Source organism: Balaenoptera physalus, assembly GCF_965194825.1.
Source record: "Balaenoptera physalus genome assembly, chromosome: 1".
In the NCBI taxonomy this organism is placed as follows: domain Eukaryota; kingdom Metazoa; phylum Chordata; class Mammalia; order Artiodactyla; family Balaenopteridae; genus Balaenoptera; species Balaenoptera physalus.
Window position 1 is genome coordinate 171,520,155 of NC_138882.1, and position 23,359 is coordinate 171,543,513.

The following is a 23,359-nucleotide window of genomic DNA, read 5'->3' on the forward strand; positions in this document are numbered from 1 at the left end:
CAGTTACAGAAAATAATTATAAGTGAAAAAAGTAAATATAAACAAGGTGACATTTTTAATCTATTAAATTAGCAAAATATTTAGAAGATAATATCCAATGTTGATATAAGTATAGTAAAATAAGAAATATTTCTGAGGCTAATATAAATCTTTAGAAATCATTTAGCAATGGCTATCAAGAGTGATAAAAATATTTAATAAAATTAAATCCTTTTCCTTGTCTGTCCAAGGTCCTTTTCTGGGAGAACCACCTTCCTTACATTCTAAAATAATCTGGTCAGTCCTTGTAATTTGGTTGGAGCTGATCTGACCCCCAGCTGTGGGCACATGACACAGGCATAGTCAATCAAGTTACTTCATTCCCCGGGCCACAACAATTGATTGGTTCAGGGACAGACACAAGATGCTAGCTAAATCAAATCAACTTTCTCAAGCCTTTTGTCAGGATTATAAACTACAAAAAGTTCCCAATGCTCATCTTTACCACCAGGCGGCAAGAGTAAGCCAGAGGGAAGCAAAAGAAGAGCCTGCATAAACAAGCGACCAAAGCCCTGAAGGCATAAACTGAGCACCTGATCCAGCCCTGGTGGAAGCTAAATTTACTCCCCAGCTAAATTAGCCAAAACGTTTCTCCTGTATTTTTGTCCCTTGTGACCAAGAGTTCTAATAATTAACTTGACCCATAATCACTCTGAGTCTAAGAAAATAATCTTAAACACAGAAAAATCTATATGCACCTAGAAAAGTGATCTATATCAAAATATTCAATGTTTTTTTTTTTTTAATTTTTATTTATTTATTTATTTTTGGCTGTGTTGGGTCTTCGTTTCTGTGCGAGGGCTTTCTCTAGTTGTGGCAAGCGGGGGCCACTCTTCATTGCGGTGCACAGGCCTCTCACTATCGCGGCCTCTCTTGTGTGGAGCACAGGCTCCAGTCGCGCAGGCTCAGTAGTTGTGGCTCACGGGCCTAGTTGCTCCACGGCATGTGGGATCTTCCCAGACCAGGGCTCGAACCCGTGTCCCCTGCATTGGCAGGCAGATTCTCAACCAATGCGCCACCAGGGAAGCCCTCAATGTATTTTTAAGACAGAAACAAATTAGAAACAACCTAATATCTAGCAAAAGGGTAATGGTTAAGTCAACTACGGTACAGCTACTTGGCCCATTAAAAACAATGTTCAAAAGATTATGTAAAAATACATCAATAATTCATTCTTTTGCAAATATTTATTGAGTACCTACTATGTGCCAAGCATTGTAGGCAACTAGCATTTTCTCATTTAAATAATAAAAATGCTTAATGCAGTTTCTAAAAATTAGAAAGAAATAATCTAAACTGCTATGGATCGCAGGTTAATGTTTTATTTTCAGATGTTTCAATAATAGAGAAAATTATATTCTGAGGGAAATGAATATAATAAACAATTATTTTGAATGAAAATAAACCAGGAATCTAAAGAAAAAACTTAACAAGTCAAAGATTTATGTCCAAAAAACCTGCCCTACCTGAAGTTTCCTGAGAGAATTACTAACCTTTATTCTCAGTCTCTCTCTCACACACATGCATACGCAAAGTTGTCAGCACATGCCTGTAACTCAAAATATCTACCCTCTGTGTCTGCAGCTCCTGTGGGAAGCCACTGCTTTCTCTGATCATAGTTATTGGGTCTCTCAGACCTACTTCAGCTGATTCTGGAGGTTGATAGCCTATCATTCAATACCCCATGAACCAAAATATTCTATATACATTATATAACCCATGTTTAAAATTTTAGACTATCACATAATCTCTAAATTGGATAAAATTCATGGAGCTGGGCTTTTTTCTTTTTCATGATCATGTAATGAGCAGAGTAACCTAAATGGAAAATCCGGAGAGGAAATTCAGATGCCCTAAAGGAATGGGAAACGTTTCATTTTGACATTTTTCCGCTGTAACTGTCCTCTAATTCTAAAATTCACTTCTTTCCTGAACTGCTAATGGAAGTTGGGAAAGAAATTACTGTTGAACCTAATATAGTTGAGAGAACATTTTTTTTTTTTTTCCTCAAACAGGTCTATTTATTGGAGTACCACAAAGAAAGAATGAGTTAACCATTTGTCCTTCTCCCACGTGATCCCAAAGCAGGATATTTCCTGGCCCAGTCATCTCTCTTAGTTAAATATGGCACTTTTGTAAAGCATTAATAATGAAAAGCTACAAACAGCTTAAAATGATCATGTGGTACATCTGAATGATAGAATAATGCATTTAAATGTTTACAAAAGGTATTTTAAAAGAGAAATGTTTAACATTCATTAAGTGTAAAAGCTGCAAAATGTATATATAGAATATAATCTTAATCTCAATATGTTAATTTTTGTGCACATATGTGACTATAAAGAAATACACCGAAATGTTAACAGTGCCTATCTCTGGGTGGTAGTAATATCACACAACGATCATTTGCTTTGGTAGTTTTTTCTCTTATTTTTCTATAAGCATGCAATAGTTTTAACCATAAAAATTTTAACCATAAAAACCTATATATATATATAAGCAAAATGTAAAAATAATATGTACACTATGATTGAAATTATGTAAAATTATGTCTCATATGCACACAGACAAAAAGGGAACATAAAAATTGTTATGCTGGGGTGTAGGATTTTTATAGTTGAAACATTAATGGCTTATCTCCTTAGTTTATTGGGTGAATTAAACAAGAGAAATGGTCTAGCCCACAGTCTTGAATGCAAATGTCAGGTAGGCAGTTGGATATGTAAGTCTGTAGCTCAGAGAAGCGGTATAAACTGAAGATACAAATGTAGGAGCCTTCAGCATGCAGATGCTTACATGCCAAAATACATTTATCAGACTGTCAATTTAGTGATTGGTTCGGTGATAGACACAATTCACCAATTTATTAATTTACAACAGAGGATATACTTTTCTTATACTTGGAAGGTTCCAAGTCCTTATCTAGGTAAACTACCCACTGACCCCAGTATCAAATACCTAAAAATTAGATAGTGATCAAAAATTGCTTCAACACGGAATCAGTACAAAAGGGAGACAAACATTTTGAGAGATGTTTCCAGTCCATGAAGGTTTAACGGACCCCCTCATAAAAGAATCCATCTCTCTAGTTCCTACCATCAGATTCATTTTTTCCTTATTAAGGCAAAATAAATACTGCCATCTTCAGGCTCTCAGGCTTTCTTTTACTATCTTCCAGAGATTGATATCTGCTCATATAATCTCTCCCTAGTAGAATGATACAATCAATTAGACTTCAGCCTACTAAACTGCAATTTCATTCCAATCCCTTTTTCCCTAGAATTAAACCCAGATTATCTTGTTGAAGTCTTGAATGCTCCCAACTCCTCAGTCACAGATTTATAGGCAATTACCTGGTATATTTCTGTCTATGGCTAATCCTATACTCTGTGTAGGATTCATCATTAGTTTCATTCTCAGAAGACAGCCTGAATTCTTGGGAGGTACTTCATTGTTACCCACATACACCATCAACAGTTGGATTAAGTGTATATGGTAGAAGGCACCAAATAAAACATGAGGCTCTGGGCTTCCCTGGTGGCGCAGTGGTTGAGAATCTGCCTGCCAATGCAAGGAACACGGGTTCGAGCCCTGGTATGGGAAGATCCCACATGCCGCGGAGCAACTAGGCCCGTGAGCCACAATTACTGAGCCTGCGTGTCTGGAGCCTGTGCTCCGCAACAAGAGAGGCCGCGACGGTGAGAGGCCCGCGCACCGCGATGAAGAGTGGCCCCCACTTGCCGCAACTAGAGAAAGCCCTCGCACAGAAACGAAGACCCAACACAGCCATAAATAAATAAATAAATAAATAAATTTAAAAAAAAAAAAAACATGAGGCTCCCTCCTTGGTACTGGGTATCTCACTAGATACAGAACATCCACGCATTCATTTAAACCTTACATCAGCCCTGTGACATAGGTTCACATGAGGAAATAGTCTAGAAGTTAAGTAAATTGTCCAAGGTCACAAAGCTGATAAAGAAAGAACTGCAATTCAAATATGAGTCTGTCAGGTCTTCTACAACACAGCAGATATTTCTCCATTTTTTTCTTTATTATCTTTTCAATTAAAAAGAGAAAGATCTCATCTACAACAGTAGGAACACATCTAATTCTGTTCTAGCAAATGCTCCAGAACAGAAACCAACAAAAATGCTTTGCTCATCATGTCACATGGAAGGGGAGAGTGTGTGTCTGGATGTCTGACATTAAGCCATAAACGCCCAAAGGGCATATCAAATCCATCATCATTCAGTAAACCTAACATAACACTTAAACAGAATGAGTCCCATCTGAGTGTATGCTGGTAAAAGAAAGAAAAAAAAAATTCTGACAACTTGGAAAGAGCTAGCATCTAAATCGCCATATGAGAAAAACAGACTTAGCCTATTATAGTTCCCTTAAAAATATTCTCCCTACTGTGTTAGGTTCACCATTAATTTCACAAATTCCATTGACAATAAAGGAAAGAGGTTAAAACTTACAAACTATTAGGGGACAGCTGCAGTCCAAAAATGTCAACATAAAAGGTCTCCTTTATCTTTGGGGCATCTGAATTCCCTCTCTAGACTTGTCAAATAAGTTACCTCCAATCAGCAGTATATGACAATAATGTAAGCACATAAATTAAAGTGCTTGCACATCCTTTATCTTGTTGAGATTATGGATTCGTTCAAACATTTACTAAATATCCACTATATTATAAGCAAAAATGGATCCAAGGATGAGTAAGACATGATCCTGCTGGTCAAGAAACTAAAGTATACACATCATCCCATTTCACAGATAAGGAAACTAAGGCTCAAGGACTAAGCAACCTGCTGTAGTCAAGAAGCTAGTAACTGGGGGAGCTGGGACTAGGATTCATGTATTCATTTAATAAAATTCAATGAACACCCACTATATCTCAGGCACTGTAGTAGGCCCTGACTCATCCCAACAGCCTAACTATTCCACAGTTCAGTGGATTAACGGCAACTTCAATTATTACAAAAAGAAAGTGTTTTCCTGAGTTCTGTGAGCCATTTTAGCAAATTATCAAATTTGTGGAGGGGGTCAATGGAACTCCTGATTCATAGTGGGTCAGCTAGAAATAAGGGTGGCTCAGGACTTGCGACTAGCATCTCAAGTGGGGGCATTCTTGTGGGAATGAGCCCCGTTAACTTATGGGACCTGACACTAACTCCCGGCAGTGTCAAAATTGAATTGTTAGACACCCCGTTGGTGCGCGGAGAACTGGAGAACTGGTTGGTGTTAGAAAACACATCAGAACAAATATAGAACATTTCCATCACTGTAGAAAGTTCTATTGGACAACACCATGAGAGGGGAAGGAAAATCTAGTTTAGACCTCAATACTAGGAAGGGGTCTTTAACTCAGTAGTGATTAAAAAATTCTGAAAATAGAAATCTGAGGAAAATGACTCAAATTAGAGTCTACCTTCCTGAATGAGAGATGTTAAAATCTAGAGACCAGTTATTTCATAACTCAGTCCTTTCAGGGTGGGACTTAATAATCTTCCTCCATTCAAGGGTGGAGAAGCTAAAATACACTGTAACTGCTCCAGTTACCCAATGAACCTGCAGAAGTGCCCAGGATTAGAATTCACAGAGTTTCCACCTAATTATTTGGCTCCCTGAGCTCCCCATCCAAGGCTTGTCTCAGCACAGCTGTCAGACTGACAGATTGACTTGTAAACTGGCAGTCACAATCAGAGGCATCACCTGACAGGCTATGGACACAAGTGAGTTTTAGACTAACTGCTGGAAGATGGCAGGCCTTTAATTGCCACACAGTCCCCAAAGTGTCACATAAATACTCAAGTAAGGATAAGACTTTCAGGTACTGGCAGCTATGGCAAGTACACTGACAAGAAAAGCTGTCCTCGGATCAAAAGAGTTGCATACCCTATAGGGATGAGGATGAGTTACACCTCATTACATCCCAGTGAACGTAAAACGAGAAACTTTATTACAGATTGCTTTTTGCGAGCTTGGAAACTACTGGTGAGCCATTTCTAATTCGCCAAGATGCAATTTGCAGCAGAGTACATAGTCTCCAAGGCTAGAGGTATGGCTTTATTAGCAAAATCAGCTGTTGGACTTCTGTAAAAGAAAAATTTTGTTTTAAAAAATTGCAAATAGTGAAAGTCCCTTTTCCATGTACATCTCTCCCTTAGCAAACCAAGCTCCCCAGAGGTGACCACTGTTAATAATTTGTTGCCTATTCTTCCAGACTTTCTTCTAAATATACGCAATAATGTTTAAAATACTAGGCATATGTAAACATGCTTTAAAAGGGGGAAGGGTCATGCTATACAAATTCATGTGCAACATGCTTTTTTCATTTTGTTAGCTTAGACACCTTTCCATTTCAGTAAATTGACTTACCCTGTTTTACTGATGCACTTTTCCCCCTCACTTTAACATCTCTAAAATTGGAATGCTTCTTATAATCAATGGTGTCTTACAAGTGCTATCAGTCAGGTATCAGTGTGGTGGAATTGTATAAAAACCTTCCATTGACCCTTATGGTAAAAGGAAGACAGTACCAGCACCAAAGTATCTTAGAAATACAGTTATCATTCTTTTTATCATCTGCATAGTTCACTGCATAGATGTACATAATTTATCTAATTCCATACTGCAAACTATATTCCCTAAAGAACTGCTGGATCAAAAGAGTAAGCACATTAAAAACATTAACAGGGGACTTCCCTGGTGGCGCAGTGGTTAAGAATCCGCCTGCCAATGCAGGGGACACGGGTTTGAGCCCTGGTCTGGGAAGATCCCACATGCCGCGGAGCAACTAAGCCCACGAGCCACAACTACTGAGCCCACACGCTGCAACTACTGAAGCCCGTGTGCCTAGAGCCCACGCACCGCAACGAAGAGTAACCCCTGCTCGCTGCAACTAGAGAAAGCCCTCACGCAGCAATGACGACCCAACGCAGCCGAAATAAATAAACAAATAAACAAATAAATAAAATTTTAAAAATGAATTTTAAAAAATAAATAAAAAATAAAAAAAATAAAAACATTAACAAGTATTACCAAAGTATGTAACAATTTACGTTCTCAATAGTAAATGGGGGCTTCCCTGGTGGCGCAGTGGTTGAGAATCTGCCTGCTAATGCAGGGGACACGGGTTTGAGCCCTGGTCTGGGAAGATCCCACATGCCACGGAGCAACTAGGCCCGTGAGCCACAACTACTGAGCCTGCGCGTCTGGAGCCTGTGCTCCGCAACAAGAGAGGCCACGATAGTGAGAGGCCTGCACACCGCGATGAAGAGTGGCCCCCGCTTGCTACAACTGGAGAAAGCTCTCGCACAGAAACGAAGACCCAACACAGCCAAAAAGAAATAAATAAATTAAATTAAAAAAAAAGAAACGAAGACCCAACACAGCCATAAATAAATAAATAAAAATTAAAAAAAAAGTAAATGAAACTATTGTTGGAAATACCCAACACTTTAAAAAATATTTTAAAAATAATTTTAGATTCACATGTAGTTGAAAGAAATAATACAGAAAGAGCTTATGAACCCTTTACCCAGTTTCCTCCAATGGTAACATTTGGCAAAACTAGGATATCACAAAACTATCACAACTAGGATATCAGCACTGATACTGTGGTATAATAAGAAATATGTATTTGGTCTTTGTCCCTGGTTCCTGGCACAGAGCTCCTAAATTCTCGGAATTTCCTGAGTGATAGGAGCATCTAGTGATTTATAACAAGACCCTTCCAATCTTACCCAAGTTTATGCTAATGAGGTGACTATTGGTCGGCCCCTAGGGAGCTTCAAGATGGGAGATGGTAATGACCAGAGGAATCACTGTGTGATTAGAAGGTTGGAAGTTTCAGCCCCATTCCAACTTCCAGGGAGGGAAGAGGGGCTGGAGATGGAGTTAAATCATCAGTGGCCAATGATTTAATCAATTATGGCCATGTAATGGGGTCTCCACAAAAACCCTTAAATGATAAGGTTTGGAGAGCTTCTGAGTTGGCAAGTATATCCACACACCATGAAGGTGATGAACCTCAACTGTACAGAGACAGAGGTTCTTGCACTCAGGGTCCTTTTGGACCCTACCCTATGTACCTCCTCACCTGGCTGTTCATTTGTATCTTTTATAATAAACTGTAACTGTTAAGTATGGCATTTTCCTGAGTTCTGTGAGTTGTTCTAACAAGTTATCCAATCTTGGGAAGGTGGTGTGGGAACCTTCAAATTCATAGCCAGGTCAGACAGAAGTGTGCGTAACACAGGGACAGGATACTTGCAAGTGCTGTCCGAAGTGAGGGCAGTCTTGTGAGACTGAGACCTTAAACCTGTAGAGTCTGACAGCACCTCTGGGTAGTTAGTATCAGAATTAACTGAATTGTTGGACGCCCACTTGATATCAAAGAATCAGAGAACTGGAGAACTGGCTGTTGATTCCACACATTTTGGAATGGCAATAAAAGGAATGAAGTATTGATACATGCTACAAAACAGGTAAACCTTGAAAACATGCTAAGTGAATGAAAGACGCCCGTCACAAAAGACCACATGTTGTATGATTCCATTTATAAGAAATGTCCAGAATAAGCAAATACATAAAGACAAAAAGTAGATAGCTGGTTGTCTAAGGCTGGGGGCAGAGGGGAGAGGGAGACAGGGAATTTAGAGTGACTGCTAATAGGTACAGAGTTTCTTTTTTATGACGAAAATGTTCTCAAACTGTGGTGATGGTTGCAAAATTCTGTGAATATGTTAGAATATATTAGAAACTACTGAATTGTACACTTTGGATGAAATGTAGGTATGTGAATTATGTCTCAAAAAAGCTGTTAAAAAATGTTACATAAATGGAATCATAACATATGTAAACTTTTGGGATTAGCTTTTTTCACTCAGCAAAATTTTCTGGAAACGGATCCAGGTTGTCGCATGTATCAATACTTCATTCTCATTCCTTTGTACTGCCGAGCAGTATTCCACTGTATGGATATATCACAGTTTATATTTATATTATACTTTTAATCAATATTGAGAATGAGCATCTTTTAAGATATTTACTGCTCAACTGCTATTTTTTCTCCTATGAATTATCCTTTCATATCCTTGGCCCCTTTTCCTACTTTATTCTTTTTTATTAGTCCTGTGTGATATGGACTGAAAATTCTTTTTCCTAACTTAACTTTGCTTATGATGATTTTTGCAATTATGTTTTTGACTTTTATGTAGTCAAATATACTTCTATATTGACTTTTTTTTTTAAATTTATTTATTTTTGGCTGCGTTGGGTCTTCATTGCTGTGCATGGGCTTCTCATTGCGGTGGCTTCTCTTGTTGCGAAGCACGGGCTCTAGGTGCGCGGGCTTCAATAGCTGTGGCTCGAAGGCTCTAAAGCACAGGCTCAGTAGTTGTGGCGCACAGGCTTAGTTGCTCCACAGCATGTGGAATCTTCCCGGACCAGGGCTCGAACCCACGTCTCCTGCATTGGGAGGCAGATTCTTAACCACTGCGCCACCAGGGAAGCCCTATACTGACTTTTATATAGTCAGATATTCTTCTTTATTTTCTTCTAATAAAACGCTTATGGTTACATCTTTTACATTAAAATCTTTAATAAATCTTTCATTTATTTTAGCACAAGGAATTAGCAAGTTGAGTCTTTTGATTCACTAGCAGTGTAACAGAGCAGAAAGCCCACTGGGCTAGGCATCAGGAGGCCTGGGTTCTAGTCCTGCCCATGCCACGACCTAGCTCAATCATTCTGAGCAGGCCACCAGTCTGTGGAACCTACCTTTTCTACTTAACACAATTGTTTTGAGAAACAAGTAAGATTACAGATGTGAAAAGGATTCTCCAAAAATGTTCAATAGATACCTATCAATTATGAAGAAAATTAAAGCATTATATATATTTGTACTGGTTACAATACTATTTCCTTTCCGCATGCCATGTACCAGAAAACTCACAATGTTGGCCTCAGAGAATAAGTAGCTTGCCCTCCCCCAAACCCTAAGCCAAAAGAGGTCAAGTGACTCGCCCTAGGATCACAGGTGAAATTTAGGGACGAGTCAGTTCTAGAAGTGAACACAAGTGGTTATGCCCCAGCCCTCCCCACAAGTCATTCTTCTGAGTTAAGACTTGCTAAAAATGAACTGTCATCAACTGTCCGTATTCGTATCTTTACACTAAAAACACAAACTACTCTCTGAAAAAAGTAGAGCCTATAATTAAACTGAGGTGGGGTTGACAGTAGAGAGAGTGAAATGAGAGTGCTGAATTTCAAGTTATAGGTTCCCACCTTGCTTCCGACAGCCTGGGATTTTGATAAAGGCTCCATAGTCTGTCACCATAGCAACCTATAAAGACAAAAAAAAAAAAGAATCTTCGTCACACAAATAAGAATCTCTCTCCCATAGCATTTAACCTTGTCTCCCTGAATTTCTACTTGGTACTGACTGCCTCTATCTGCTGCAAAACTGCCTAAAAGTGACGTTCTGTCAAACATTATGTTCTTTTTGAAGTTTTTTTTTTTTTGGTCGCACCACACAGTTTGTGGGATCTTAGTTTCCTGACCAGGGATTGCATCTGGGCCCTCAGCAGTAAGATTGCAGAGTCCTAACCACTGGACTGTCAGGGAATTCCCCAATTTTTTTTTTTTAATTTTTATTGTGGTATAGTTGATTTACAATGTTGTGTCAGTTTCAGGTGTACAGCAAAGTGAATCTGTTATACATATACATATAGCCACTCTTGTTTAGATTCTTTTCCCATATAGACCATTACAGAGTATTGAGTAGAGTTCCCTGTGCTATACAGTAAGTCTTTATTATCTACTTTATATATAGTATGTATGCATCAGTCCCAATCTTCCAATTTACCCCCCTCTCCCCGGTAACCGTAAGTTTATTTTCTATATCTGTAACTCTATTTCTGTTTTGTAGATAAGTTCACTTGTAGCTTTTTTTTAGATTCCACATGTAAGTGATATCATATGGTATTTGTCTTTCTTTGACTTACTTCACTCAGTATGGCAATCTCTAGGTCCATCCATATTGCTGCAAATGGCATTATTTCATTCTTTTTTATGGCCGAGTAATATTCCATTGTATATATGTAACACATCTTCTTTATCCATTCCTCTGTTGATGGACATTTAGGTTGCTTCCATGACCTGGCTATTGTAAATAGTACTGCAATGCTTTTTTTTTTGGTTTTTTGAAGTTTAGACTGACAGGTATGTGTGATCATATTAAAAACATTGGTGAGATTGGTGTGTTTGTCAGATGGTATGACAGTACTTAGGAATGCCCAAATCCCACATGTACTGAAATCCCTCAAAAAGATATTGGAACAAACAGCAGAAAATTAGGTAATAAAGTTACACTTTATATTATCTGGAACTGAGGCCTCCAATCCAAATGGAGAAGTTTAATAATTTGAAATGGATCATGTAGGACATTTCTTTTTCCTAAACTTCAAACCAACCAGACCATACAGTTTGCTCCACTTCACTCCAAACCAGAGTCTTGGGTTTTATCAAGACAATTAGAGAAAAAGCCAACACACAGACATCTGACAGAACCTGAAAAGATGTAATCAGAGAGAGAAAGAGTTGTCTTTTGCAGAGTTGACCTAAAATGGAGAAGTTAGAGGCTTGATGGATCTATGTAATATGCAATATGTAATAGAAACAAAAGGCCCAAAAGCCTTGCCAGATAAATCATTATCCCAGCCTCTACCTCTACTGCTCTCCTCTTGTCTATCCTCCAGCCCACCCCACCCCTCAATTGTGGATTGGGATTAAAGTTGTCACTACACACTATATTTATCACTAAATTCATTATTATTTATAAAATATTCAATACGTTCTTACACATATAAACTTTTTTCTTTCCAGTGACTTTAAAATTAGTTATCTCATATTGGGCAATCACTGTTTTGGCTTAAACATAACTAAAACAAGGGGAAGGAAGAAGAAGAAGGGGGGGCTTCCCTGGTGGCGCAGTGGTTAAAAATCTGCCTGCCAATGCAGGGGACACGGGTTCGAGCCCTGGTCCAGGAAGATCCCACATGCCGTGGAGCAATTAAGCCTGTGTGCCACAACTACTGAGCCTGCGCTCTAGAGCCCATGAGCCACAACCACTGAGCCCACGTGCCACAACTACTGAAGCCTGTGCACCTAGAGCCTGTGCTCTGCAACAAGAGAAGCCACCGCAATGAGAAGCCCGTGTACCACAACGAAGAGTAGCCCCCACTCGCCACAACTAGAGAAAGCCCGTGCGCAGCAATGAAGACCCAATACAGCCAAAAATAAATAAATAAATAAATTTATTTAAAAAAAAAGAATGGGTTAAGAACCAAAATTTCTAAACTCCTGTTTTACAATGAACATTAGGGTTAGGGACCAGATATTCCCAAAGAAACAGTACAGCCAGGCAGATACTAGTACTTAAAATCAAGGCAAGGTGGACTTTAGAGATTAACTGATCCAATCCTGTCATTTTTCAAATGAGGAAAGTGAAGACCAGAGACATGAAGTACTTATCCAAGTTCACAAAGTGAGTTGTTCTCTGTAAAACAGGGCCGCATGGATAAAGAGGATAAGACTTAATATTTTTAACTGCAATAAAAGAAAATCCCTTCTTTCTGGACCAACTAAAGGCACTTTGGCTCTTGCTCCAGGGATCTAGAAAGAGGGCTGAAATGCTTCATACTGTCTAACATTATTAAGGGCATAATTATCTAAACAACTTAAAAGCAGCATCTGGAAGTTGGAGCCCAAATCACCTTGCTGCTATAAATTAAAACAATCTCACTTTTCAATACTGAAGCTCCAATGTCACATTATTATCTTTTGAGGAAATATCATAACAGACCTTAATTTGGCCTCTTCCCAAAGGAAAGGTTAATGCACTCAACTGTTCAGTTGGGAAAACACATTCTTGCCTATTTTCAGCAGCAGGTGTTTCCATCACTGTGTCTCCTAAGGTACAGTCAGATGAAATTAACAGAATGGCACCTGCCTTAGATGATCACACAGTCTGCCTGGTGTCCCAAGAACAATTAATCAAATAGCTCAGGGGAGAAAATTCAGTAATTATCTCAACTGAACTCAGGGCTTGGGTAAAATGAATTTACCATCTTCAGATTAGAGGTTGCACTGGCCTTGAAACTTGTTATCCCCATAATGTAAATGAGGAATTTGAGGCTCAGAGATATAAGTTACTTGTCTAAAGTCACAAAGTTGGAAAGTATCAAGACCAAGTACAGAAAAGAAGTTTTCTGACTTCTAGTCCAATGCTATTTCCAACTTACCAACACCAATCTTGCCGCAGCATTTCTTTGGCTATGGCTGGGCTAAGCCAAATCCCAAATCTCAATGCTATGCTTGTGCTCCCTACCATGCTTAATGGACTCCGGCACCAAGATGTCTCTCAGAGAACAAGAGAAGGATGAATACTAGCTTCTCGGCTATTCTGTTACTGGGCCCTCCAACCCTGCTGAGCCTGCTAAGAGCTGCTAGGATATGGGCTGCACCACCAGTTTCTTCAAAGGCAACTGGTCCTAAGAGGCTTGGATTCAATTTAATTCAAACATTTACTGAGCACCTGCATGCAAGATACCATGTCAGGCACTGTGAAATAAAAACAACATATAAAAAGAGATGCCGTAGATAGCCTCAACCACCAGAGGGCAGACAACAGAAGCAAGAAAAACTACAATCCTGCAGCCTGTGGACCAAAAACCACAGTTACAGAAAGGCAGACAAGATGAAAAGGCAGAGGGCTATGTACCAGATGAAGGAACAAGAAAAAACCCCAGAAAAACAACTAAATGAAGTGGAGATGGGCAACCTTCCAGAAAAAGAATTCAGAATAATGATAGTGAAGATGATCCAGGACCTCGGAATAAGAATGGAGGCAAAGATTGAGAAGATGCAAGAAATGATTAACAAAGACCTAGAAGAATTAAAGAACAAACAAACAGAGATGACCAATACAATAACTGAAATGAAAACTACACTAGAAGGAATCAATAGCAGAATAACTGAGGCAGAAGAACGGATAAGTGACCTGGAAGACAGAATGGTGGAATTCACTGCTGCGGAACAGACTAAAGAAAAAAGAATGAAAAGAAATGAAGACAGCCTAAGAGACCTCTGGGACAACATTAAACGCAACAACATTCGCATTATAGGGGTCCCAGAAGGAGAAGAGAGAGAGAAAGGACCAGAGAAAATATTTGAAGAGATTATAGTCGAAAACTTCCCAAACATGGGAAAGGAAATAGCCACCCAAGTCCAGGAAGTGCAGAGAGTCCCATACAGAATAAACCCAAGGAGAAACACGCCGAGACACATAGTAATCAAAGTGGCAAAAATTAAAGACAAAGAAAAATTATTGAAAGCAGCAAGGGAAAAACGACAAATAACATACAAGGGAACTCCCATAAGGTTAACAGCTGATTTCTCAGCAGAAACTCTGCAAGCCAGAAGGGAGTGGCATGATATACTTAATGTGATGAAAGGGAAGAACCTACAACCAAGATTACTCTACCCGGCAAGGATCACATTTAGATTTGATGGAGAAATCAAAAGCTTTACAGACAAGCAAAAGCTAAGAGAATTCAGCACCACCAAACCAGCTCTACAACAAATGCTAAAGGAACTTCTCTAAGTGGGAAACACAAGAGAAGAAAAGGACCTACAAAAACAAACCCAAAACAATTAAGAAAATGGTCATAGGAACATACATATCGATAATTACCTTAAACGTGAATGGATTAAACGCCCCAACCAAAAGACATAGACTGGCTGAATGGATACAAAAACAAGACCCATATATATGCTGTCTACAAGAGACCCACTTTAGACCTAGGGACACATACAGACTGAAAGTGAGGGGATGGAAAAAGATATTCCATGCAAATGGAAATCAAAAGAAAGCTGGAGTAGCTATACTCATATCAGATAAAATAGACTTTAAAATAAAGAATGTTACAAGAGACAAGGAAGGACACTACATAATGATCCAGGGATCAATCCAAGAAGAAGATATAACAATTATAAATATATATGCACCCAACATAGGAGCACCTCAATACATAAGGCAACTGCTAACAGCTATAAAAGAGGAAATCGACAGTAACACAATAATAGTGGGGGACTTTAACACTTCACTTACACCAATGGACAGATCATCCAAAATGAAAATAAATAAGGAAACAGAAGCTTTAAATGACACAATAGACCAGATAGATTTAATTGATATATATAGGACATTCCATCCAAAAACAGCAGATTACACGTTCTTCTCAAGTGCACACGGAACATTCTCCAGGATAGATCACATCTTGGGTCACAAATCAAGCCTCAGTAAATTTAAGAAAATTGAAATCATACCAAGCATCTTTTCTGACCACAACGCTATGAGATTAGAAATGAATTACAGGGAAAAAAACGTAAAAAAGACAAACACATGGAGGCTAAACAATACGTTACTAAATAACCAAGAGATCACTGAAGAAATCAAAGAGGAAATCAAAAAATACCTAGAGACAAATGACAATGAAAACACGACGACCCAAAACCTATGGGATGCAGCAAAAGCGGTTCTAAGAGGGAAGTTTATAGCTATACAAGCCTACCTAAAGAAACAAGAAAAATCTCAAGTAAACAATCTAACCTTACACCTAAAGAAACTAGAGAAAGAAGAACAAACAAAACCCAAAGTTAGCAGAAGGAAAGAAATCATAAAGATCAGAGCAGAAATAAATGAAATAGAAACAAAGAAAACAATAGCAAAGATCAATAAAACTAAAAGTTGGTTCTTTGAGAAGATAAACAAAATTGATAAGCCATTAGCCAGACTCATCAAGAAAAAGAGGGAGAGGACTCAAATCAATAAAATCAGAAATGAAAAAGGAGAAGTTACAACAGACACCGCAGAAACACAAAACATCCTAAGAGACTACTATAAGCAACTTTATGCCAATAAAATGGACAACCTGGAAGAAATGGACAAATTCTTAGAAAGGTATAACCTTCCAAGACTGAATCAGGAAGAAACAGAAAATATGAACAGACCAATCACAAGTAATGAAATTGAAACTGTGATTAAAAATCTTCCAACAAACAAAAGTCCAGGACCAGATGGCTTCACAGGTGAATTCTATCAAACATTTAGAGAAGAGCTAACACCCATCCTTCTCAAACTCTTCCAAAAATTGCAGAGGAAGGAACACTCCCAAACTCATTCTATGAGGCCACCATCACCCTGATACCAAAACCAGACAAAGACACTACAAAAAAAGAAAATTACAGACCAATATCACTGATGAATATAGATGCAAAAATCCTCAACAAAATACTAGCAAACAGAATCCAACAACACATTAAAAGGATCATACACCACGATCAAGTGGGATTTATCCCAGGGATGCAAGGATTCTTCAATATACGCAAATCAATCAATGTGATACACCATATTAACAAATTGAAGAATAAAAACCATATGATCATCTCAATAGATGCAGAAAAAGCTTTTGACAAAATTCAACACCCATTTATGATAAAAACTCTCCAGAAAGTGGGCATAGAGGGAACCTACCTCAACATAATAAAGGCCATATATGACAAACCCACAGCAAACATCATTCTCAATGGTGAAAAACTGAAAGCATTTCCTCTAAGATCAGGAACGAGACAAGGATGTCCACTCTCACCACTATTATTCAACATAGTTCTGGAAGTCCTAGCCACGGCAATCAGAGAAGAAAAAGAAATAAAAGGAATACAAATTGGAAAAGAGGAAGTAAAACTGTCACTGTTTGCGGATGACATGATACTATACATAGAGAATCCTAAAACTGTCACCAGAAAACTGCTAGAGCTAATTAATGAATATGGTAAAGTTGCAGGATACAAAATTAATGCACAGAAATCTCTTGCATTCCTATACACTAATGATGAAAAATCTGAAAGAGAAATTATGGAAACACTCCCATTTACCATTGCAACAAAAAGAATAAAATACCTAGGAATAAACCTACCTAGGGAGACAAAAGACCTGTATGCAGAAAACTATAAGACACTGATGAAAGAAATTAAAGATGATACCAACAGATGGAGAGATATACCATGTTCTTGGATTGGAAGAATCAACATTGTGAAAATGAGTATACTACCCAAAGCAATCTACAGATTCAATGCAATCCCTATCAAATTACCAATGGCATTTTTTACGGAGCTAGAACAAATCATCTTAAAATTTGTATGGAGACACAAAAGACCCCGAATAGGCAAAGCAGTCTTGAGGCAAAAAAATGGAGCTGGAGGAATCAGACTCCCTGACTTCAGACTATACTACAAAGCTACAGTAATCAAGACAATATGGTACTGGCACAAAAACAGAAACATAGATCAATGGAACAAGATAGAAAGCCCAGAGATTAACCCACGCACCTATGGTCAACTAATCTATGACAAAGGAGGCAAAGATATACAATGGAGAAAAGACAGTCTCTTCAATAAGTGGTGCTGGGAAAACTGGACAGCTACATGTAAAAGAATGAAATTAGAATACTCCCTAACACCATACACAAAAATAAACTCAAAATGGATTAGAGACCTAAATATAAGACTGGACACTATAAAACTCTTAGAGGAAAACATAGGAAGAACACTCTTTGACATAAATCACAGCAAGATCTTTTTTGATCCACCTCCTAGAGTAATGGAAATAAAAACAAAAATAAACAAGTGGGACCTAATGAAACTTCAAAGCTTTTGCACAGCAAAGGAAACCATAAACAAGACGAAAAGACAACCCTCAGAATGGGAGAAAATATTTGCAAATGAATCAACGGACAAAGGATTAATCTCCAAAATATATAAACAGCTCATTCAGCTCAATATCAAAGAAACAAACACCCCAATCCAAAAATGGGCAGAAGACCTAAATAGACATTTCTCCAAAGAAGACATACAGATGGCCACGAAGCACATGAAAAGATGCTCAACATCACTAATTATTAGAGAAATGCAAATCAAAACTACAATGAGGTATCACCTCACTCCTGTTAGAATGGGCATCATCAGAAAATCTACAAACAACAAATGCTGGAGAGGGTGTGGAGAAAAGGGAACCCTCTTGCACTGTTGGTGGGAATGTAAATTGATACAGCCACTATGGAGAACAATATGGAGGTTCCTTAAAAAACTAAAAATAGAATTACCATATGACCCAGCAATCCCACTACTGGGCATATACCCAGAGAAAACCGTAATTCAAAAAGACACATGCACCCGAATGTTCATTGCAGCACTATTTACAATAGCCAGGTCATGGAAGCAACCTAAATGCCCATCAACAGACGAATGGATAAAGAAGATGTGGTACATATATACAATGGAATATTACTCAGCCATAAAAAGGAACGAAATTGAGTCATTTGTTGAGACGTGGATGGATCTAGAGACTGTCATACAGAGTGAAGTAAGTCAGAAAGAGAAAAACAAATATCGTATATTAATGCATGTATGTGGAACCTAGAAAAATGGTACAGATGAGCCAGTTTGCAGGGCAGAAGTTGAGACACAGATGTAGAGAATGGACATATGGACACCAAGGGGGGAAAAGTGCGGTGAGGTGGGGATGGTGGTGTGCTGAATTGGGCGATTGGGATTGACATGTATACACTGATGTGTATAAAATTGATGCCTAATAAGAACCTGCAGTATAAAAAAGCAAACAAAACAACTAATACTAAACTTTCATTGGGTTATTTGTATGGAAATATGTTAATATAAATGTTTCAGACATTACATGAAATTCCTAAAAATCTTATATTTGTATTTGTATGGAAATATGTATGGAAATATGTTAATATAAATGTTTCAGACATTACATGAAATTTCTAAAAATCTTATATTTGTATTTGTATGGAAATATGTTAATATAAATGTTTCAGACATTACATGAAATTTCTAAAAAAAAAAAAAAAAAAAAAAGAGATGCCCAGGGCTTCCCTGGTGGCGCAGTGGTTGAGAATCTGCCTGCCAATGCAGGGGACACGGGTTCGAGCCCTGGTCTGGGAAGATCCCACATGCTGCGGAGCGGTTGGGCCCGTGAGCCACAATTGCTGAGCCTGCGCGTCTGGAGCCTGTGCTCTGCAACAGGAGAGGCCGCGATAGTGAGAGGCCCGCGCACCGTGATGAAGAGTGGCCCCCGCTTGCCACAACTAGGGAAAGCCCTCGCACAGAAACGAAGACCCAACACAGCCATAAATAAATAAATAAATAAATATTAAAAAAAAAAAAAAAAAAAAGAGATGCCCAGGGATTCCCCTGACGGTCCAGTGGTTAAGACTGCATGCTTCCACTGCAGGGGGCACGGGTTCAACCCCTGGTCGGGGAACTAAGATCCTGCATGCCACTCGGTGCAGCCAAAACAAAAAACAAAAAACAAAAAAAAAGAGAGAGAGAGATGCCCAGTCTGTTTTTAAATGAATTTGAATTAGCTACCAAGATACATGAGATAAACATGGCCTCTGCTCCCTAGTAACACCCAATCTAATGGAGGAGACAGACACATATACAAGTAACAATAGTACAAGACAGACTATAAATGTCATGATAGAGGTACAAACAAATGACTGTGGAACAACCAGATTTACCATCTACCTTCCTCCTATACTACCCCAATTCAGTCAGAAGAGTTCTCTTATGGGTCTTTTGGTTCCTCCATGCATTTATGAACAGTTGAACAACCCCAGCTGCAGACCTGGAGAACCTGATTTAGAACTTGCCATTTATTAATCATTTGGGTAATTACTTAACTTCTAAAAAGTTTCCTTATCCATAAAATGGGGTTAACAATTTCTTTGGAGAAAGTCAATGACACGTAACGTGTGAAAGTGCTAACATACATTAGGCTTAACAAAATTTATTTTGAATTTTAATGTAAATTCTTCTTTTTAAATATTAGGCACTCAATGTTTGTTGGATGAATATTCTGAAAAATAGTTTCCTGTTTCCAATTTACCATGAAATTTCTCTTTCCCTAATTCCAGTCACTCCTAGGCATTTTTCAAAATGTGTTCCTGAAATAGTAAAACTATAGTTCTAGTATTAGAACTATAAACTTCTTTCTGAACATTACGCTAGCCCATCCATCCTTGACAGTAAATATAAAACCTACACTAATTCAAGCCCCATCTCATGTAAGAAAAAGACATAGATCAGGAGCCACTTTACTAGAAATCTGAGTCAGTTTGTGGAGGGCAGAGAGCTCCTCTTTCTTTTGTGCAATACCTGACAAGTGAGGGCTTCATGATCAGAAAAATCAATTTCATCTCCAGAGCTACCATTTCCTTTTTCTAAGCCCTGGTACCTCACTGATCTCTGGGGATACCATGGGCCCTAAAGAATGAGGACAGAGGCTCTGAAGAGCAGAGTTGTTTGCTATTTGTTAGAATGTTATCATCCTTTGTATCTTGTCTCTTACATTACAAGTTGGGATCCACTTAACAGAAGTCTAGAGCCACATTTATCTATAACCAATCAACAGTCACAAAGTCTGTCTTCAAAGGCCTCATGTTATTAGGTGGTAAAACTTTTGTCAACCATAAAGCAACTATGAATGCCATAAGAATGATATAGTTAAAATACTACAGGCACTCATAAGACACTGAAAACAATTTTTTGGCTTTACTTTTGCTTCAAGAGAAGGGCGACTGGGGACCTCCCTGGTGGCACAGTGGTTAAGAATCCGCCTGCCAATGCAGGGGACACGAGTTCGATCCCTGGTCTCAGAAGATCCCACATGCCATGGAGCAACTAAGCCCGTGCGCCACAACTACTGAGCCTGCGCTCCAGAGCCTGCAAGCCACAACTACTGAGCCCGAGTGCCACAACTACTGAAGCCCACGCGCCTAGAGCCCGTGCTCCGCAACAAGAGAAGCCACCACAATGAGAAGCCTGCGCACCGCAACGAAGAGTAGCCCCCGCTGGCCGCAACTAGAGAAAGCCTGCACGCAGCAACGAAGACCCAACACAACCAAAAATAAATAAATAAATAATTTTTTTTAAAAAGGGCGATAACATTAATGAATCCCTACTACATCTCAGGCATTGTGTTTTTATAGATGATAGCTTATTTAACCATCATCACAATCCTATGAAAGTTGTTTTTATCTCCATCTAACAAATGAGAAAACTGAGGCTCAAAGAAATTAAGTGACGATCTCACGGATCACACAGTTAGTAAGTAAAAGAGCTAGGACGGAATCCAGGTTTTGCCTGGTTCCAAAGCCTCTGCTCTCTAAACAAATACAATGTCTCCTCCCTCAAAGATTGATCATTCACTCAGTTATGAAGGTGTACTGAGCACTTACTATTTTCTACCCACCTACCTGGGACTGAGATATACAACAGTAAACAAAACAGACAGGGCTCTGTCTTCATGGAACTTAGTGTCCTCTGAGAAAGAAAGACTTTAAACAAGTACAAAATAAATATAACATAAGCCTATTTATTTATGGTGGGAAAAAGATCTGAGGAGATGACATTAGGGCTGAGACCTAAAAGATGAAAAGAAGTTGCTGAGAAAATGGGACAGTTAGAAACAACAGCATGTGTAAAAGTCCTGAGAAGGAAGCAGGCTTAGATGTTTGGAGCTATAAGGCCAGAGTGGCTACAGCATGAGTAGAGTGGAACTAAACAACATTGCCAGAGTAAGCAGAAGCCAAGTCAGGTAAGGGTCATGAAAACAAGTTTGGATACATTCAAGTATAATGAGAAGCCTAGGAGAACTTCAAGAAAGCAACTTGGTCCAATCTGTTTTTAAAATGTTATTCTGGGGAATTCCCTGGCGGTCCACTGGTTAGAACTCTCAGCTTTCACTGCCAAGGGCCTGGGTTCAATCCCTGGTCAGAGAACTAAGATCCCATAAGCTGTGCAGCGAGCCAAATCAATCAATCAATCAATCAATCAATCGTTATTCTGGCTGCAATGTGGAAAAACAGATTGGAAGTGGACTACAAAAGAAGTAGGGAGCCCAGGAGGGCCAGGCAAGAGATGAAAACTTAAACTAATGGGGTGCCAAAGGGATAAAGAAGTATAGACACCAGAGACATATTTGGGAGGCAGAAAGATAGTACCTGATAATGGACTGGAGAGGGAGGAAAACAAGATCAAATCAAGGGGAGAAATTAAAGATGATGCCCAGATTTCTAGCATGGGTACCTGAATGAATAATGGGTTCGTTTGCTGAGATGGGAAAGACTGGAAGAACAGATTTGGTGAGAAAACCAAAAATACAGTTTAAAACATAAATTAAAGGGAGTTCCCTGATGGCCTTGTGGTTAGGATTATGGGCTTTCACTACTGTGGCCCAGTTTCAATCCCTGGTCGAGGAACTGAGATTCCCGCAAGCCATGAAGCACAGCCGAAAAAAAAGAAAAAAGCATAAATTAGAGATGCTGTGAGGTATCCAAATGAAGATGCCAAGTATGTAGTTAGAAGTCTGGAGCTCAGAGGAGGTACATGTGGGAGCCAGATGTTCTGCTAGCCCTTCCCGTTTAAACTGTAATGTTCAAGACATTCTCAAGCGGACAGAAGCTCCAAACCCAGCTGCTTTTCACCTTCAATCTACGCTTAATATAAATGGGAAGTTTTCAAAGCCAAAAGAATATACCTCTCCTTGGAAAATAGTGTAGAGAGCAGGCAAGTTCTCCATGGTCTCGGGTCTTCCTGAATTCATCCTTAATGTTCTATGGTTCCTCCATTTCTCTTCTGCTAAAGCTAATTCAAGTGTCCTGTCACAAAGAAACAGAACAGGTAACAATCAGAGAGACATTGGCAATAAAAAAAAAAATGTGCTGCCGATCCACAGGTTGTCCCTACAGGATAATACCATTAGATTTAATACCATGTACTTTTAAATTTACTTATTTATTTTTGGCTGCGTTGGGTCTTCGTTGCTGTGTGCGGGCTTTCTCTAGTTGCAGCGAGCAGGGGCTACTCTTCCTTCCAGTGCAGGGGCTTCTCATTGCAGTAGCTTCTCTTGTTGTGGAGCACAGGCTCTAGGCGCACGGGCTTCAGTAGTTGTGGCACACGGGCTCAGTATGTGTGGCGTGCGGGCTTAGTTGCTCCGCAGCATGTGGGATCTTCCCAGACCAGGGCTCGAACCCGTGTCCCCTGCATTGGCAGGTGGATTATTCTTAACCACTGTGCCACCAGGGAAGTCCCCACCATGTACTTTTATCCAAACCTCCTTTGTCCACTATAACTGTGGGGAGTTTTGGAAACCTTGATC

At 39.1% G+C, this 23,359-nt stretch overlaps 1 protein-coding gene and 1 long non-coding RNA gene across 6 annotated transcripts in view; one reads left to right on the forward strand and one right to left on the reverse strand.

Annotated features, from left to right (window-relative positions):
- Window positions 1-23,359, reverse strand: part of ZCCHC17 (zinc finger CCHC-type containing 17) — a 60,463-nt gene that overhangs the window by 28,886 nt on the left and 8,218 nt on the right. For all 5 annotated transcript variants that reach the window (XM_082411899.1, XM_082411902.1, XM_082411901.1 and 2 more), the window contains exons 2-3: window positions 22,739-22,859; window positions 10,342-10,399 (exon numbers count right to left, since the gene is read on the reverse strand). In XM_082411899.1, coding sequence (XP_082268025.1) covers window positions 10,342-10,399; window positions 22,739-22,804 — 124 coding nt within the window. In that variant the 5' untranslated portion in view covers window positions 22,805-22,859. The remainder of the gene's footprint in view (window positions 1-10,341; window positions 10,400-22,738; window positions 22,860-23,359) is intronic.
- LOC309637461 lies at window positions 2,537-4,620 on the forward strand. Its single transcript, XR_014250557.1, has 2 exons — window positions 2,537-3,560; window positions 3,876-4,620. It is a non-coding gene; the product is annotated as an uncharacterized lncRNA (long non-coding RNA).